The sequence below is a fragment of the Silurus aristotelis genome, assembly GCF_946808225.1.
Source record: "Silurus aristotelis genome assembly, chromosome: 20".
Classification (NCBI taxonomy): domain Eukaryota; kingdom Metazoa; phylum Chordata; class Actinopteri; order Siluriformes; family Siluridae; genus Silurus; species Silurus aristotelis.
This window is the reverse complement of record NC_139593.1, coordinates 19,604,514-19,623,861: the sequence shown is the minus strand read 5'-3', so window position 1 is coordinate 19,623,861 and position 19,348 is coordinate 19,604,514. Positions and strand designations below refer to the sequence as shown.

At 38.4% G+C, this 19,348-nt stretch overlaps 1 protein-coding gene and 2 long non-coding RNA genes across 4 annotated transcripts in view; 1 reads left to right on the top strand and 2 right to left on the bottom strand.

Moving 5' to 3' along the window:
- The window catches only part of gpc6a (glypican 6a), a 168,785-nt gene extending 154,343 nt beyond the window's left edge, over positions 1 to 14,442 (top strand). For both annotated transcript variants that reach the window (XM_083522379.1, XM_083522380.1), the window contains 3 exons: positions 6,113 to 6,243; positions 11,027 to 11,202; positions 12,215 to 14,442. In XM_083522379.1, the coding sequence (XP_083378505.1) occupies positions 6,113 to 6,243; positions 11,027 to 11,202; positions 12,215 to 12,444 (537 nt within the window). In that variant the 3' untranslated portion in view covers positions 12,445 to 14,442. The remainder of the gene's footprint in view (positions 1 to 6,112; positions 6,244 to 11,026; positions 11,203 to 12,214) is intronic.
- LOC310715815 overlaps positions 1 to 19,348 on the bottom strand; it is a 121,957-nt gene that overhangs the window by 89,136 nt on the left and 13,473 nt on the right. The gene's annotated exons all lie outside the window — the stretch shown is intronic.
- LOC310715825 lies at positions 15,306 to 17,493 on the bottom strand. Its single transcript, XR_014530400.1, has 3 exons — positions 17,326 to 17,493; positions 16,675 to 17,282; positions 15,306 to 16,622 (listed from the first exon to the last, which is right to left on the bottom strand). It is a non-coding gene; the product is annotated as an uncharacterized lncRNA (long non-coding RNA).

Here is a 19,348-nt window from a genome sequence, read left to right as displayed (position 1 = left end):
TAACCATTCTTTTCAGCAAATTAACACCACGCCTGAGGTAAATGTTGACGTTGCGGATAAGTCGGTCTGATTCTCGCCCTCACAGCTGCTTTACTTTGTCTGGAAACATGTATATGAAGATTTCTCAGGCTCAGTGTCTATGTAGTTGCATAGCAACACTGATGCCGTCATGTAACTCCGTGTTTAACACTATTTTCCATATAAAACTACCATAATCCAGCTTTATTCAGTCAATAAACGCTAATAACGCTAAAGCCACAATGCAGGAGGATTCTCACACTCACTTTTTACTTCCTTTTTAATTCTTCTTTTTATATACGTTTTTTTTTTCATTTGATTATTCTTTCCATTGATCATACTGTTCATTTTTATATATCTAGTCACGTTTTCTTTCTCTTTTTTACGTCTTCCTGCAAATATATATTTGTTCTTTTTTTCAATTTTTCTTCGATTCTTTCCATCCTTCTTTATTTTCTTTACTTTTCCTCTATACTATTTTTCATACTATTTACTATACATTTTTTATTAGCTTTTTTAAGATCTTCTTCTCCATTGTGTTTTTTTAATCAGATCCCTTCTCTTGCATCATCTTTTCATTACCTGTTTTTACTTTACTCTCTCTTTTGTTATTTCAGTCTTTTCTATTTTCACCTGCTCACCCATTAATTCTTCATCACTTTTTCTTTTTTCTTTTTTTTTTAGCTTTTTTGTCCCCTAACTTCTTACTATGTCCCTCTTCTTTTTTTTCTTCCTTTCTTAATTTTGCATACAATCCTTCTTTCTTTCTTTCTTTCTTTCTTTCTTTCTTTCTTTCTTTCTTTCTTTCTTTCTTTCTTTCTTTCTTTCTTTCTTTCTTCTTTTTCTCTATTGTTTATTTTCTTAGCTCAGCATCTTTGCCTTTATTCTTTCCTATTTTTTTTAAGCCCTGTCTTACATTTTCTCTAAATATCCGTTTTTATTCTTTAATTTTTTTTTCTTTCTTTCTGTATAAACTGTGAATATGAGGAGAATATGAAGGGAACGTTTCTGAGCCATCTATTACGCACTTCTAGGTCTCGCCTGTATAGACAGACCGATAAAGAGCGAACGACGTTCGTCATTTCGAGTTACAGCACTGAAGGTGAAGAGACGAGTGTTAGCCAGTTAATGCGTGTCGTCGCATGAAAATAGATGGCGAGACGGTGCAACGTGACGAGGGTCTGAGGAGCGTGACTGGCCGGTTAGCGATGTGCTAAGTCATGTCCCTATTGCGGGGCGCTCCGTTGGCGCTCCGTAAAAGTCCTGGCTACGATTTCAAAGGCAGAAAAATCATACATTTTATTTTATTTATCGTGGTGCAGCCGAGATGCCGTTTCACCCCGACAGTTATGAGAGACGGCTAACGGCTGCTAACTCATCACCTGTTCTTGCTCAGGACAGGACAGGAAAGGGCTGCGGGTGGGGGTAATGGGAGAGTTGAGGGGTCACACCTTAAAGGAAAATTACTGAATTTAACCCCAAACATGGGGTGTTAAAATTTTTTTTAATTTTCAAGGTGATGCCTTTAACACCAGTTAACACATACACACGGTTTTATATCAATGCTTGAATGAAATATTCATAATAGCTTCAATAAAAAATGAAGAGAGAGCAGCAGAGCATTGGAAATACCAACATCCATTATCCTGCTAAAAGAAGCCACTGCTATTAGAAAATCGAGTTGCCATGAAAGGGGCTAACTTGACCCCTCTATGTAGGTGGTACATGTAAAATTATACCCACATGAACTCAAGGACCCAAGGTTTCCTAGCAGAACATAACCTAGAGCATTGTCCTACATCCACAAGCTCTCATTATTCCCATAGTGCCTACTGGTGTCATCTAAGAATACATGGTCCAGTTCTGATAGCCATTATAGGAGCTTTAGGTGGTATACAAGAAATAACATAGGCTCTTTGACTGCTCTGCAGCTCTGAGTACTCCATGATGTTCTGGCACCTTTCTATAAAATCCAGCATCTTATTCTCAAAGAGACATTTCACTTTATCAGGAACACAACACAAACACTTGATATGGTTCTTCCTTTGCTCTTAAAGTAGCCTCAGATGTTCATGGCATCCATGTGGACCAAAAAGTGGAACCTGACTTGATGGAGCTCCTCCTCATGAGATTCTTTTCTGCACAACGTAATTGCTGCTTTAGCTTTTCAGTCAGCTCAAAGAAGTCTGGTTATTCTACTCTGAGCTTTTTCATCAACAAAGCATTTACATCCACTTCTGTTTACTGGATGGTTATTACTATAGCAATAAGAAGTTTAGGGTGAAGGGCCTTGCTCAAGGGCCAAGCTCATGACCTATCCTTAACTCCTTAGCAGTTATACAAATACTCAAACCAGACACCAAGTCTCAGTCCATAGACATTTTTTCTCATGATGTTTGAACATTACTCATAGCTCCAGCTCCTTCATGATTCCAGATGTTTAGCTGGTAATTGCATGAACTGAGTAGGTGTACATGCGCTCCAGATCTTATTCGCGCAATCTTTTATTGCTTTTAACATTTATATTAGAACAACACATTATTAGTTGATTATTACCTCAATATGAGTTTAATGGTTTATTAGCTTAATCTTGGCTAGAAGAAAAAAAAAAAAAAAAAGGCATTTGCTTTATTTTTTTTTATACTTTCCATTTAATGTATTATATTAATAACAGCCCAAGGAACGTTAGCTGAAAAGGATTTTCATTCAAATTAACTTAACAGTCTATTAGCTCGATATCATCTTCCCACGCTTATTTATGAGTTCGGGACTCTATTAGGCCGCGTTTAGCTTAAAACGTTTAACGTCGTCAGCGCGGGACTTTATTGGCTTAACGTTAGCTTTGGACCTGATTACCGTAGTTGATGAATATTATCTTAGGACCTAATTAGTGTAATATCAAATAACATTATTGCTTTAATCACTTTTAACAAGCGGCATCTGATGACGTTGAGGTCCGATTTGGAACGCAGCCAGCGTTCGGAGACGATCAAAAAAAAAGAAAAAATGTAAAAACTATTGCTAGGATTTCATTCGCTCCGCACCGGTGTGAAAAGTTTCCTGCAGTGCATGCAGATGCGCACACACACACACACACACACACACACACACACACTGCACCATCACGCTGTGTAAATCCACAATTAGCCATATACACCTCGCTCTAATCTCTAGCTGTGTGAGTGAAACCGGATTACTGGTCTCACCCGCGTATCCTGCAGGTAATAAAGTGCCTGATTTCATTTTTTTTTTTTAAACCTTTCACTTTCACGCTCAACTGTGAAAATGATTTACAATGAATCCCACATAGGTTTGGGGTACGATTACAAAACTGTAGCTACACTATATAGACAAAGGTTTGTGGACACCTGATTTTTTGTGGAACATCTGGTTCCACATTAAGTCTCTATTTCCTGTTATAAAAACCTCCACTACTCTGGGAAGATGTTCCACTAGATCTACAGCAGGAGATCTTCCACTCCAAATCATGTAAAGGATATCTTTGTGCACAGAGGCATTGTCATGCTGGAACAAGTTTGAATCGGCTGGTGAAGAGAAGCGAAGGTTTCGTGCTAACGGATCCATTTTATACAATCGTGTGCCTCCGACTTTGTGGTAACAGTTTGGTAAAGAATCACATATGGCTAGAAAATTGTCCCAATACTTTTGCCCAATGAAAAGATAAAAAAAAATAAAACACAGTGACTTCATGCTGCACCGGTGTTTTAATGCTTACACGGAATGCTACTTTTATCAGAATTACACTAATTACACTACAGATCCATTCAACCCCTCGCTCAGCCTTCTCCGTTTCTATGGCGACGCTCAGGTCGTCAACACGGCCATTACAGTAGAGTGATATAGCAATATAGTAAATGTCAGTGTAACTACTTTAATCACGCAAAGGGATATTTGAAGACCGGGCTTCAGCGAGAGTGAACTGCCGTGAAGCATAAAAAAAAAAAAAAAAAAAGACAAAAAAGACAAAATGAAAACGCAGTGGGTTTTTTTTTTGGATTGAGATAAAGTTTAGAGTTCTGTAGAGGTGTAGAAGTACAATACAAGTACATTGACTCTATAGATTTAATTATCTTATTAACGTCTTGCGTCTACACATGGCAACGTAAAGGTGTAGAACGATTCACACCATGCTTTGGAATTGTAATAAAGAGAAATCTGTACTGAAGAAAGACGTCGCAGAAGCGTCTGGAAGGGCAAGCCGGGAAAAAAAAATACTGGGATCGACCAGGCAGTCCTAAATCCTAAAACTCCTATTTAAGTATAAAGAGACAGGTTAGACAGACAGACTGGCAATCTATACGGAACAGACAGACAGACAGCTTATCTGGACAGACAGACAGACAGACAGACAGACAGACAGACAGACAGACAGACAGACAGACAGACAGACAGACAGACTGGCTATTTATACAGAACAGACAAAGTTATCTAGACAGACAGACAGACAGTCAGGCTATCTATGCTGACAAACAGGTTATCTATACAGACAGACAGGTTATCTATACAGACAGACAGGTTATCTATACAGACAGACAGAATGACAGGTTATCTATACAGACAGACAGGTTATCTATACAGACAGACAGGTTATCTATACAGACAGACAGGTTATCTATACAGACAGACAGAATGACAGGTTATCTATACAGACAGACAGGTTATCTATACAGACAGACAGAAAGACAGACAGACAGACAGACATACAGGTTATCTATGCAGACAGACAGAAAGGTTATCTAAACAGACAGATAGATTGACAGGTTATCTATACAGACAGACAGACACACAGACAGACAGGTTATCTATGCAGACAGACAGACAGGTTATCTATACAGACAGACAGACAGACAGACAGACAGACAGACAGACAGACAGTCAGGTTATCTATACAGACAGACAGATTATCTATACAGACAGACAGATTGACAGGTTATCTATGCAGACAGACAGGTTATCTATACAGACAGACTGAGACTGGTGAAATCAAATTTGTATAAATGACTACAAATCTATAAAGAAGTACCATGATGAATATTAAAGTAATAAAATAAAGTGTGTGTGTGTGTGTGTGTGTGTGTGTGTGTGTGTGTGTGTGTGTGTGTGTGTGTGTGTGTGTGACCTTGCGCTAAGACATTTGGAGATTTTTTGATGTGGCCAGTGGGTTTGAGGGCCCCAGGGGGAAACACACCCACACATAACCCCCCACAGACACACACACTTATCACTGATGTAATTTATCCTTGTTAGTGTTAGTTAAGAGGACTGATATTTGTTTAAATTAATTTGCCTGAAACCATAAAATGTGCATTGATAATACATTTATGATCCATCCCACTGACACTCTACTGACCCGCTATGATCCACCCCACTAATCTACCCCAATGCCCCACTATGATCCACCCCACTGGCCCACTATAATCCACCCCACTAATCTACCCCAATGCCCCACTATGATCCACCCCACTGGCCCACTATAATCCACCCCACTGATCTACCCCAATGCCCAACTATGATCCACCCTAGTGACACCCCACTGATCCATGCCACTGATCCGCTATTATACACCCCACTGGCACCCTAATGACCTGCAATGATTCACCGCCTGACCTGCTCTGAGCATCCACACTGATTCACCACGCTGACACCCCACTGACCCGCTATGATCCACCTCACTGACTCAAATGATTCAGTGATTCAAACCCTGACATCCTGAAAGACAAAGCCGAATAGCTTTTAGTCATGAATTAACGATTCAGTGACAGACTTTGACTTGCTAAATGTGAACATCATGTCCAAAGATTCATGTCCCTCTGAATACGGGGACAGCGATTTACTCACATAAGTGTCTCATTTAAAACCAATTACATACGTTGAAACACAATGAAACAGTCACTAGAGAAGAGAAAATCATTGCTATTGTAACCTGTTGGCTAGTCTAAGTAGTTAGCATAGCCCCAAGAGAGGAATTCTAAAATTTGTCATTTGTACACATTATAAATATGTGAATTATCGTGATTAGGATCTGTCTGTCTGCCTGATTGTCTGTCTTTCTCTCTACCTGTCTTGTCTTTAGGTGATTGACATTAAGGCGAAATTGAAGCAGGCGAAGAGGTTCTGGACATCACTTCCTGATGCGATCTGTTCTAAAGAAAATGTGATCGAACCAAACAGTGACCAGTGCTGGAACAGTCACACTAAAGGAAGGCAAGATACATTTATATATATATATATATATATATATATATATATATATATATATATATATATATATATATATATATATATATATATATATACATACACACACACACACACACACACACACACACACACACACACACACACAAACACCATGAAGGGCTTGTTGACTTTAAACTATGGTCCATGTGTGTGTGTGTGTGTGTATACACTTGCACTAGAAAAGAAAAGAGGGTAGGAAAAAGGTCCTGTTTCTTGTCTGTGTGATGGATTTGCCAAGGGGAAGGGTGTAGGGTGTAGGGTGTAAGGCAAGTTCATTTTCAATTGAAATGGAATTTGGGTCACCTTGCTCCCTTCAGAATCACTTGAGAGGTGAATCGTGTTCTGAAATGTGAACTGTGGAGTGTGTTTACCGAGAGGGTGGGGTTGTGTCCTAATCCGCACCAGTACAGTAATAAATACAGGAAATGGATTTACAGCTACCTTAAGAACATATCTAGTAGTAGCAGTGTGGTTTGGGACAAAGCTGAAGCGCTAAACCTACTTTCTAAATACAAATGTTCAAAGATGGTGCCTGTTTGCTTTGTGGAAGATGAAACGGGCCTGTTGCTAAGCAACCATGTGAAACATTTGATATTTAGCTAGCGATCAGGTAAGCTACGTTTTTCTTTTATACTGACGGTGAAAACCAGACTGAACTACACCATGAATGACCGTCGTGTCCTTCAGATGAGTTAGCGTCGACCACTGAGTCAACTTGTTGGGTTGCATAATAATGAGCCTGTTGCAGAATGTTGTAGTGAACCCACGGCTAGCTAGCTTTCTCTTCAGCTATACGGAATGTCAAATTAAGCGATATGAACTAGCTGTACATCCAATATTAGTGAATACAAACCAGTTCTGTGATTAAAGAGACGTTATCATATTGAGAAATGAGACAGAACCATCCGGAATGTCCACATTACCACAGATGTGTGACTGATTTTACACTATAATTGCACTTAGCATAACTGCTAGCATAGCCAAGGCCTAAAAAGTCCAAGGAGGAAAAAAACAATCAATAAACAGCCAAGACAAACAATCAAATGGTTCTTCTTATCTTCTATGAAGTATCAAGGAAATTCTAGCAGGTCGAGGCACTTTCAAATTTCCTTATCAAATCTTCCCCACTTTTTCGGGAATACCTCAATCTAGGGTTCTCAATTTCTTTCCACAAAAGTTGCATTTATTCTATTGAACTGTACCTCGGATTTTTTTGGTCTGTAAATGTCTTTTTCTATACGCTTGGCTCAGTGGTTTCTTGTCTTCAAATCCTTTCTGTGGAAACTTTGCTTCTCTTTGCTCAGGAAAGTGCCTGCAGGCTTTAACATCGCTGGCTCTGATGATCAATCACCCGTGAACAATCAGCTGAATCTCTCACGCGGTTGTGAAAAAAAAAAACACTTCACGAGTTTCCTGAAATTGTAGACAACCAAGATATTCAATTTAGGCTTTTTTTTCTCTAAAGAGTTGACTGGTTGGTATTTTCGCTTTAACATGTTCAATCTTTCTAAACGCATGCATCTTATACTATTTTTTACCTCCTTTTAAAACATTGGGGGCGGGTCTAACATAAATAAAAGAATCGCATTTGACATTTGGACAAGCATGTAATATTAACCTTTAAGGAGACGAATTACTAGGAAACTGCCGGCAATTGATTACATTCATTTTAGCTAAACAAATGAATTAATAATGTGATAAGATCTCATATCTCACAAAAGTGAGCACACGCCTCACATTTCAGCAACATATTTTAGTATCTTTTCAAGACAATCTGTCCAAGAGCATGAATTACTGGAACCATGTCCTGTGGTGAGACTAGATAAACTTATTTGGCTCGGATGGTGTCCAGCATGGTGGTGGTAACATTATGGTCTGGGGCTGCATGAGTGCTGCTGGTACTGTGGAGCTGCGGTTCATTGAGGGAAACGTGGATTCTGACATGTACTCTGACATTCTATTTCACAAATTTTTTGAATAATCAAGTAAGCTAAGGATTTGTTTTGTTGATTTAGTGCAGTTTATAATGTATCAAAAAGTGGAAGAAAAAGGAGGAAAAACAGCTTTTTTGCAGTCAGTCAGCACATATTGTAATAAGAAGTAAATTACTGTTGTTGTTTAAGGTTATGATTTTATACATCATCTTGGAAAATTTTTGGAAAGACTTCTGATTGGCTGCACCTTTGCCCACCTCAGTTCAATTCAATTTTTTGTATAGATTTTCAACAATGGAAATTTTCCCCACGCAGCTTTAGAAAATTATATTATTTACAAATACTTTTACATTTATAAAATCAGTTCATATAAGTCCCTTATCCCACCTGTACCCACCATGCTAATGTGTTATGCAGTGTCCCGGGTATATTTCTGTGAATCACCCGGCTCCGTCCTTGATCCTGCCTCTTGGACTATCTTTATACCTTTCAATCCAATTTCAGACAAACTTTATCGGCGCAGATATCAAAACCTATATTGCTGAAATATAGAGAAGTAAATGCAATCGAGCGTTTTGACCCGAGTCGTCGGCTCGTTTCGCTTTTTATCTTTCTCAGCTCGATTCCAGAATGTATTTTTTTCAATTACAATGCGCCATTTCAGTTCAACTGTCAACTTTTTGTGGGAATAATACACACACACACACACACGCACACGCACACGCACACACACACAGAGGTGGAAACAGTAAGTCATTTTACTTACGTACATGTAAATTTACCGGTTTAAAAATCTACTCCGGTAAAAGTAAAAAAAAAAGCTCATTTAAAATTGACAGAGTTGCTTTTTTTTTTAACAGCAAGGGGTGGAGTGGGGGATTCTAGTGTACTTTAAAAAGGACAAGACGATATAAATCTTTAACTTGTTTTTAACTGAAGCAACACCTTAAAAAATGTAAGTGCAATACCAAAAATGACCACTAGACTTGAGTCTAATGTAAATTATGCAACAACAAAAAACTAAACAAAACAAAAAAAATTCCTGTTAGAATGTAATTTATGATGCTGAGAGAAATCGCTAATGCGGATTGTATTTATTTATTTTTTCATTTACATTTTTGATTTAAAATGGAGTTAAGTACAATACTTCAAACTAAACATATCTAAGTAAAAGTTATATATAAAGTATATAATATAAAAAATAGCTATAAAAAATGATCGACTGTTCATGATGGATCGAATTCTCGAAGTCCCTCACCCTGTCCATATCCCTCGCTGTACTAGGGAACGAGATCGTCTCTAATCTCTGTTCGTTTCAGAAACGCTTTATTGATATTGTTATTGCAAACAATCCGGCAGTTTTATGACTCTAATAAAGAAGTAGAAAAACATCTGTTTCTGGATGAGAAGCCTTTTTTCCCCCAATTTTTTTGTCAGTTGGAACTGATACTCTTTATTCAATTCGATTCAAATTCCATAAAAATTTATCGACGCGGCTGTTGAGAATATTGCCGAAAGTACGGGTTTGCTTAAGGGGTTTAATTGTTTTGAATTTAATTGAGTTTGCCTTTTCCTTTCTCTTCCTCGCTCTCTCCCTTCTGTCCTTCCGTTTCCATCACGCTGCCAGCCTGTCTTCCCTTGATCCGTCTCTTTCCATCAGTCAGCCATCTTGGCACGTCTCAATTTGTTCTTTCGTCGCCAGATGGAGCAAATAGAAATCAAACTGTTTCATCTGTCGTTGTCTGTAACGACACGGATAAACACCTAGCCAAATAGCAGCGTACAGACGCGTCAAGATGCCCGTGTGTGATTTACGTGTGTGTGTGTGTGTGTGTGTGTGTGTGTGTATACTTGGAAAAAGGGTGTTTTACAGATTCTAAGGAAGCAGGATGACGAGGATGAGATGTAGGTCAGGCGTTTTTTTTTTTTTTTTTTTTTATCTTTCCAGTCATGGCTGACACGCAGTTATTCAGCAAATGCATGATTGCTGTTTTTCCACGGGTTGTTGTGTCCCAAATCCCTACATAATCCGAACTAAATAGAACACCACTTCTGGAACATTCTAGTACACCGTACAGTGTTCGCTAATCAGGTAAACAATTAGCTGTTTTATTAGCTGTCTATCCTGCATGTGGCTGCGTCCCAAACGGCGTACCAATGCTGTGGACTTGGTTTTATAAATGGTCACGTAGCGATTTTCAGTTTCGGTCGCTTCTCTGGTTACAATAACAACAGACTGCTCTTTGTGGTTCGCTCCTAGACCGCCGCATTAACGGTACACTGGGTGCACTAAAGCGTTTGCTTCAAGTGGCATTCGCTAGCGACGAGTTAAGCTGCTAAGAGCTATTCACATCGAATCTCTGGAAACCGCTCAAACCGCTAAACACTACACTGAAGGGATTCAGTGGTTACTGTTTAGGGGTGAGGGGGAAAGATGTCGATTGGAATATTAAAACGTGTTTTTACAGGGGCGTTTAGGAGTTGGGACATGAAAGATTAGGGATTTATATTTGGGGGTTTTAGGTTTATGTGTTTAAGGATTGTATGTATTTAGGAGTCGTTTGCTGTTGTGTTCTGTGGTAAAGTAAATGGGTTCTTTTTTTCTAAGGGCTAAATAACGTCCTTTCCATTTAGGCGTTAAGTACAATTGTTTCCGCTGTCTTTTACCTTTGTTTTTTCTTTTGTGCGGATATTTTTCTGGAGTTTAGAAAGTGAAGTTCCTGTCATGCGCATGATGTTTAATGATTCCTTAAATACACACGTATTCCCTTAACGTTTGGGCGTTAACTACAGCTGTTTAATTTCATGCGCAGGTATTTCCCTGAGGTTGTCAAAGACGGCCTGACCAATCAGCTGAGTAATCCAGAGGTGGCCATCGACATCACTCGGCCAGACACCTTCATCCGGCAGCAGATCATGGCTTTGAGAGTGATGACCAACAAACTGCGCAGCGCTTACAACGGCAATGACATCTCCTTCCAGGACTCCAGTAATTTCCTTTTTTTTTTGTTACGCTACTGCTAATGTTCATCGGAAGATGAAACATAATCCTAGTTTATGTTTAACCTTGTTTAAAAAGAAAAAAAAAAACAGTACATTCCATTGCAGATATATTACAATGCTAGTTATATGATTAGCAGACTTATTATAATGCTAGCATGTTTACGTTAATAACAGTGGCAGAGGTAACCATTTTCTGTAACGCTAACTCCTTAGATAACATTTTTTAAAATATATATATATATATATATATATATATATATATATATATATATATATATATATATATAATACTCAAAATTGGATATGAAGAAAAATACATAAAAATTATTATTATTATTATTATTATTTAGAAAGGACCGCTAGCTAACACTAGTTAGCAAGCTGTATAAAGTCGCAGCGAGACAAAGTTTGCTATCTGTTGAGATTCCTCTATTTTTTTTTTTTCCTCCTTCGATTCTGTAGTTTTGATGGACTCGGAAGCCACGAAGCTGCCCGTAATTTCCTTTGTATCACAGGTTCTTTCACATTCAAATGAGCTGACATTTCCAGCAGGCGCATTTTTATCCTCATTCAGTCCGAGCGCTAATTTAGACCCGCGGAAGGCAATTTTTGCTCCTTTCGACGTGAGCTTAATTGCAATGTCAGTGGGGGATTCTGGGTAGAAAAATCCTCTGATCTCGAGCCCATCTAAAGACCAGGAATTTGTTTTCTTCTCTGCCCTTGGGTGGGCGGAGAGGGAAAAAAAAAAAAAAAAAAAAGAGTAAAATACTCCTGCACTTTAATCAGCAGTTCTCTGAACTGGACGGAAGATGAAGTGGGTTCTCGCTAGGGGACTTTCTGGGTCTCAACCCGCTTTTATTCTCTCATAAAAAAAACCCACAATCCTTACACGCCGTCTTCATATTCTTCTTTTCTCTCTGGGCACACATTTGTTTTTGAATATCGATGTATGTGTTTGAGCTCTGCATCCCAACTAATACCATTTCTGATTTTTCCAGGTGATGAGGTCAGCGGTTCTGGCAGCGGAAGCGGATACAACACCGAGTTCGAGTTCACAACAACGGCGGTGCCAGCAGTAGGGGCGGGGCGTCAAGACCAGGCCACGCCTCTACGACCGGCACCCGATAAAGCCCCGCCTCTTATACCTCCTTCCAACAAGGCCCTGCCCCTTCTCTCCTTACCCATCACTTTATTGTCAGTCACGTTGCTTCAATTCTGGTGGAGATAATGGCTGGCACGGGAGTGGACACCTTATGATGCAGTTTAGCTCCTCCCACATTGTTAGTCCCATCCTCCTGAGGTTTAAGGATGGAAAGCACGAGGATAGATACTCACTGGAGAGAGAGGGAGCTTAAGAGAGAAAGAGAAAAAAAAAGAGAGAGCAAAATTTCTGCATCCTGCTTGTTTCCAAAGAGCAGCTTCATCCTCGAATGACACCTTTTTTCTCTCATTGCTTCAAAAAAAAAAAAAAAAAAAGGACAAAAAAAAAGGACAGAGGAATGCTGCAGCACGTTCCTCAGATCCCTTTCAGTGAAGTACCAGGATATATATAAAAAAATATATATATAGAATCTATTTTTGTTTGTGTTTTTTATATTCACTGCACAAGAAGAGAACCTCAAAGTAAAAACAGAGAGAGAGAAAGCTATCTATATAAGATGCAGAGTCGTCTCTTCCGAACCCCATCACCGAGGAACTGAGACAGGAGCCGGAGGAACGATAAAAAAAAATATATATGAAAAGAAAAGAAAAACTATAAATCATATTTGCTTCTGTGCCACTGTGAATGCATGACATCATATCTTACATCTGTCAATTCTTTTGTTGTTTTCCTCTCATTCTTGCAGTCTAATGTTTTAAAAGAGACACAGAGAAACAATCTATCGCTTCACCTCGTACCGTCGCCGTAGCACCCGTAAGCAGCTGATGTCAGTATTCTTTAAGGTAATAAAAAAAAAAAACTTTTTACACTGTATAAGCTGAGACTGCAGGCTACCATAAAGACACCAATAAATAAGAAACCATTAGAACGTAATGGCCCGATTAGCATATAAACGCTCTTGAAACAATCAGGAAGACAAATTAGGGTTAACTACTGCAGGAAAAAAGTCCATTAAAGAAATAAAGTACTGTACAAAAAATAATGACGGCCAAAGAACATAATAAATCGGGAAACTAATTGTACTTGCAAAACAAAAATCCTCAAAACTAATGACGGACTCATCCGGAGCGACTCTCATCTGTTAAGGGCTTTGGAGGCAAGACTCATGGCCTTCCAATATCCCAAGTCCAAAATCTTTACCACTGCTAGAAGTCTTTTTTTTTTGAGACACATGCATGTTCATTTTGCGTCTATGTACAACAATTGAACAGTGAATGAGTGGAAAAAAGTTCAATGTTGTCCAAATGTGACATTTTTGGTTTCAACAGAAGAACTTTAAGACAAAGAACAAAAGAGAAGATGTGATCAGAGTTCCTCACCTGTCAAACATGGAGTTGGAAGCTTAATGGTTTGGGCTTGTTTTGGAGCAGAGAAGATTGGAGTCTTGTTCTAAAAAGTAAAAAAGGATCCTGATCCAACATGGCAATCATTCCATGTTTTAACACCATGCGATTCCGTAAAATTTACCGTAGAACAAGAACGATGAGCCAAACTATTATTTAGATATAATTAAATAGACTGCACAGTCACCGCACTGCAATCTTATTGAACTGCTTTGGGATGAAGTGGATCACAAGAAAAAAAAGGCAAGTTAGCAAGTTTTGCACGAGGCAGAGCAAAGTATTGGGAAAAGGTTTGGAGAAAAGAATGGTCCAGATGCCAGGAATTAATGAAAATAAAGTGAAACATCTAGACATTTATATATTTGTTTGATCAAAGTAAATCTCAATACCATTACACAATTTGGTTTGTTGCATGGAAACAAAATGAACATTCATTTGTCTCAAAAAAGTACTTTTTTTTTTAATGATTGTATATTGGCAATTATTTGGCAACCTACCATAAAAGCGAACTACTTTACGAAGCAATCGCATTTTACGACCTAAAACAACTTAACAATCTAACAACAATCTAAATAAAATAAAAGAACCTACCTTACAGAAAATGACTATAAACAATAAAAAAAACTAATTTGACCAACTAGAGTTAATAAGCACAATAGAACATTATAGGCATTGTATGCATTCTAGAATAATTCTAAAATTTAGGAATCCTCATCATTTTTTTTTTCTCCCTCAAGAATCCGCTAGATTTGGATTATCCTCTGTGCAGATCCTTAACATGATCTGGAACCTTTGATGTGGTTCTAGAGTAGCCCCGGAATCCGATCTGGGCCGTTCTAGAGTCTGCGGTCTTCTAGACTTCTCTAGACGTGGAACGGAAATTTTCTAGAATCGCCTGAGTTCAGCACAATTTCTTTATGGCTTATAAAACAGGAATAAAGGACATTTTAAAATGACTATAAACAATAAAATCTAATTTGACTAACTAACGTTAATAAGCACAACAGAACATAGAAAAATACACAACTACAACCGTAAACTACCAGTGGTGGACGAATAGAAACAAAGCATGTAATTGTGTTAAAGATGCATTCGTTATCAAATAAATTGCTTCATCAACTCAGTTTATGTGACTCACAGCACACCGATATATTAATAGAATGATATCAATGAGTCAAACGCTTATTGATTTCTATTCAAATTTCCATGAACCCAAAACCTTCTTTTCAACTATTTCCAAAAAATCCCGCTAATAAGGCCACAGGTGTCGTGGCGAGTTCGATTCTGGAGTTTCTTCAGCATTTATTCCTCTCAAAATGTTCGGCTTGCTGTTAAACTGATGCTGAACTATATGTTCCTGCTAACTATATACCACCAAGCAGCGATGGCGGTTTTATCTTCACGCCCTGGGTGAACTACGCCTTGACCCGACGTCTCCCCATTGATTCGTTTCAGCTTTGAGAAGCTCCTCTCTGCTTCAGCTACCATCCACTGGATGAGTAAGAACGTGTTCTCATAGCAGTCCACAAATTCGGACACATTTCTGAGCCATTTTATGTAGAAAATAAATTTTCATTAAATTTTAAATGCAATATTCTTCACATATCATCATAACGAGACGAGCGATAGAGCCGTCGACACACCTTTCTCTTTTACACGTCCCCCCAACTTCTATCCTCATTTTTTTTTCTGAATTGCTCTCCTGAAGGTTTGGACCCTTTTTGTCATCCATAATTGTAATTTGGCTTCAGTTCTCTTTACTAGTGTGACGTCACTCCAGGTCTCGTTCAAATGATCAAAAATACACAATCCTGGGGAGTCTCTCAGAAAGAAACAACCAACCAACCAACCACTTCGATCCCGAACAAACAAATGGACATTCGTAAATACAAACAAACCTGCAAACCAAGTGCACACTACCGTAATAATAAATACAATCATAACATAATACGATGAAACAATTCGTGAGTACTGACATCACCTGATTGGCTTGTTCTCTTGTATATGCAATTTGGGCAAAAAATACACTAAAGTGACAAAAGTATCGGGACACCTGACCTTTCCAGCCGTATGTGGTTCTTCCAAAATCTGTTAGCACAACCTCGGGTATATGGTTGTATAGGATGTCTTTGGATGAGGTAGAATGACATTTTTACTTCACACGAAGTAGGAGAGACAACCACCTCTTGCTCTCCATCATGTGCACAAAGCCATCTCCATTAAGAGCTGCTTTACATGGGTTGGAAATCTGTGGATGATCTCCTGCTAAATAGCTCCAACCTGTTGGGGTGAATTTTTCATGCTGCCTGCACCCCAGGCCTCCTAAACTCCTCACCAACACCAGTATCTGACTTTACTTATAACTGAATGGGAACAAATCTCCAGAAAATCTAGTGGAACATCTTACCAGATGGGTGGAGCTCATTATAAGAGGAAATGGAGACTCAATGTTGAATGGGATGCTTAAAAAAGAAGCACATACCAATTTTATGGTTAGGTGTCCACAAACGTTTGTCCATATAGTGTACTTTTTTGAAGCAAATCGTTTCTTTTCTTGTCAAGGCCACCTGCATTTTCTTTATAATTTACTCTTCTTTTTGGAAATAAATTAAATGTCACTATGAGAAAGTCAAGGAGAAAGTCAATCACACACTTTACTAGGTCACCTCATTTTCAACTCCAGGTGTATGTGTGTGTGTGTGTGTGTGTGTGTGTGTGTGTGTGTGTGTGCATTCCCATGTGTGGATGTGGCCTGTGGCCTTCTGGCACTTTCCATTCTGGACTCAGATTGCCACTGGTCAGTGTGTGAACGTGTGTGTTCTCAGCACTTTCCCTTGGTTGAGTCCGCAAAAAAAAAAAAGTTTGTGTTTGCACAAAATTCGGCCTTACAGCAAAAAAATACTACACACACACACACACACACACACACACACACACACACACACACACACACACACACACACACACACACAGATCTCCACAACTGCAACTTAATCATAATTTTTTTTTAACAGAAAAAAGAGAGCTAGAAAGAGGGAGGAAGGGAGAAACCGGGAATGAATGCAAAACCTGTGCTGAGTTTATGCATATGCAAATAGGCTGAACATTAACATAAACATGTTTTCCATCATAATCGTCCTCGTTCTCTTCACCATTCAGCATTTTCACCTGCTGGTCTTTCTAGAAGCACTTTTTCCAAAATGAAGTCAATATTATGTTTTTGTTTTTTTTTAACGTACCCTTCTCGCAATTTTTAACATAGATCTGATTCGGTCCTTGTTTTGATGTTTTTTCCATCCACATGCTGAAATTCAAGCGGTTTTTGACTCTATACTCTTCTATACTCTTGTAGTTCTGGAACCTACCACTTGGTCCTGCTTTTGCTTAGAGACCTCCAGACTGAGACACAACGAGTCTCAGTGCAATTCCAGAGTAGCATCCTTTTTTTTAAAATTATTACTATTCTAGAATCCTGTGTAAACCATTTTGGATTCCTCGCCATGGTTCCAGAGCCTCCAGAATCCACTACAATAGATTTGCATATAGTGAAACTTTTAAAGCCTGTGTATGGTTTAATCCAGATTGGCTCCAGTATTCTCCTGACTCTCATTTTAATGTGCTTCTAGAGTCACCAGAACAGTTTTAGAACCTTGATCATATTTCAGAATAATTCTAGCTTCCTTTCCCGTGTGGATTTTGAATCCTTGAAAACTTGTAAAATGTTCAGAACCAGCTGTGATTCTAGAATCAGTTCAGAATCCATAGTGTCATAGCATCCTTCAAAGTCTTTAGACATAAATTTTCTTTTTCTGAAGACCTTGAATTTTCTAGAATCCCACTATAGGCTTGTATGCATTCGAGAATACTTTTGAGGCTTAGGAATCCCCATTGTGGTTCTGGTATTCCTGTTGGAGTTCAAGAGAGTTCAAATCATCTGTGTTGTAGAATCCTTGTTTTGTTCTAGCATGATTCTAGAGCGTTGTATAGCTGCGTTATTGCTGATGCAATTTCTAGAGCCCACTGTTCAAGTCTAGGACTATTTGCACAGTTCTACAATTATTAATCTGGTTCTAGAATGGTTTTTTTGGGGGGGGGTTTAATCAACTGTTTGTTGGCAGCTTTAGAATCTGCAGTGTGGTATCCTGCATGATTTTTAGAACCCTTGAAAACTACAACAGCTCTAGACCCTCTATGGCCCTGTCCCAATTCTTAAAATGGATCTTTATTTCCTGCTCAAGCTTTTGTCTGTGTCCCAAACTGCACTAAACAGACCAGTAAGACCACTGTTTGTGGTACATGTTGTGCGGCGTCAGCTCAGCTAGCTACGCAAACATCACAAGATTATTTTTTTATTTGTGACTGCTTGAGGGCTTTGTTCCAAACCACCATGCTAATATATGACATGTTCAGTGTTGTTTACTTCACTCACTCATTTTCCTGATATTCTTCTCTAAATCTCACACCCACACAGTGTTAAGTATTTTGCAGCTTTTTTTATTTAATTTTTACTGACGCAGAGATGGGGGGAAAAGCCTAATTACTATAATATGAATTATTCATTACTTTCTTTTCCCACAATCCACTTTTGGTTTTGAGTTTCACCTTCATATCGGTTATGGCTGTATACGACTTGATCTGCGTTTACATCAGAGTCAAAGTCTGTTACGAGGAGGTTTGGAAGATTTTACTCGAGGTGGCAAGCAGACATGCCTTACAACCTTTGGTTTTTAATGAAAAGAGAAAAAAATATAAAAAAAAAAAAAAAAAAAAAAAAAAAAATGAAAGGATTGCATATCTGGGTTTTATAACGCTTTCTTGTATACAGATCAGTAATGAAAAGAAAAAGAAAAAGAATAATAATAATAAAAAAAGGTTTTGTATAAATGAAATGCCCGTGTGTGGTTTTTTGGAGCTTTTTTTTATATACTGTATATATTTAAAAAAACAAAAAAAACAAAGAAAAGAGCAGAATGGAAAGTGCGCTTTGCTGCGTTCAGCGTTGGATCGATTGTTCACAGCGATTCGTTAATGGAGGTCACGAAGCTGCTCTCAATCACGGTGTTGTGCACAATGAGTTTAATGACTACAAATACGCTGGCATTAAACACTTACTGAATCGGAGCTCAATTATTAATCATCATCGCATCAATCACAAGGCGTCAGCGGGGGATAATTCATACAATGTGCTCAAAATATTCATGATTCACATCAATGTCAGCGGTTAAGATGTTGGGGCCCTGAGTGAAAGGTTGCAAGTTCAAATCCCGAGATGCCACTCAAGGGCCCTTGAGGCCCTCAACTGCTAAGATATAGAGGTTTTAGAAATCGCATTTTTTAGAAAATGCATTTACTGTGCATTGCAGTTACTGTGTCCATAAATCTAAACACAGTAAATGCATCAGGGGACGTAACGATACTGATAAAAAGTCAAAAACCTATTTGGGAAATATACAAAAAGCAAAACATTTTTTTGCTTCTTTAGAAACAAATAAAAACAACAATAAATTCATAAAAAAAAAAAAAATACAATGTTCTGCAACTTGAAAAAAGTACGACTAGGTTTAATATTTTCCGATAGTTTTTCCGGTCTGATGAATGAATGCAACCTAATTTTCATACATGATTTA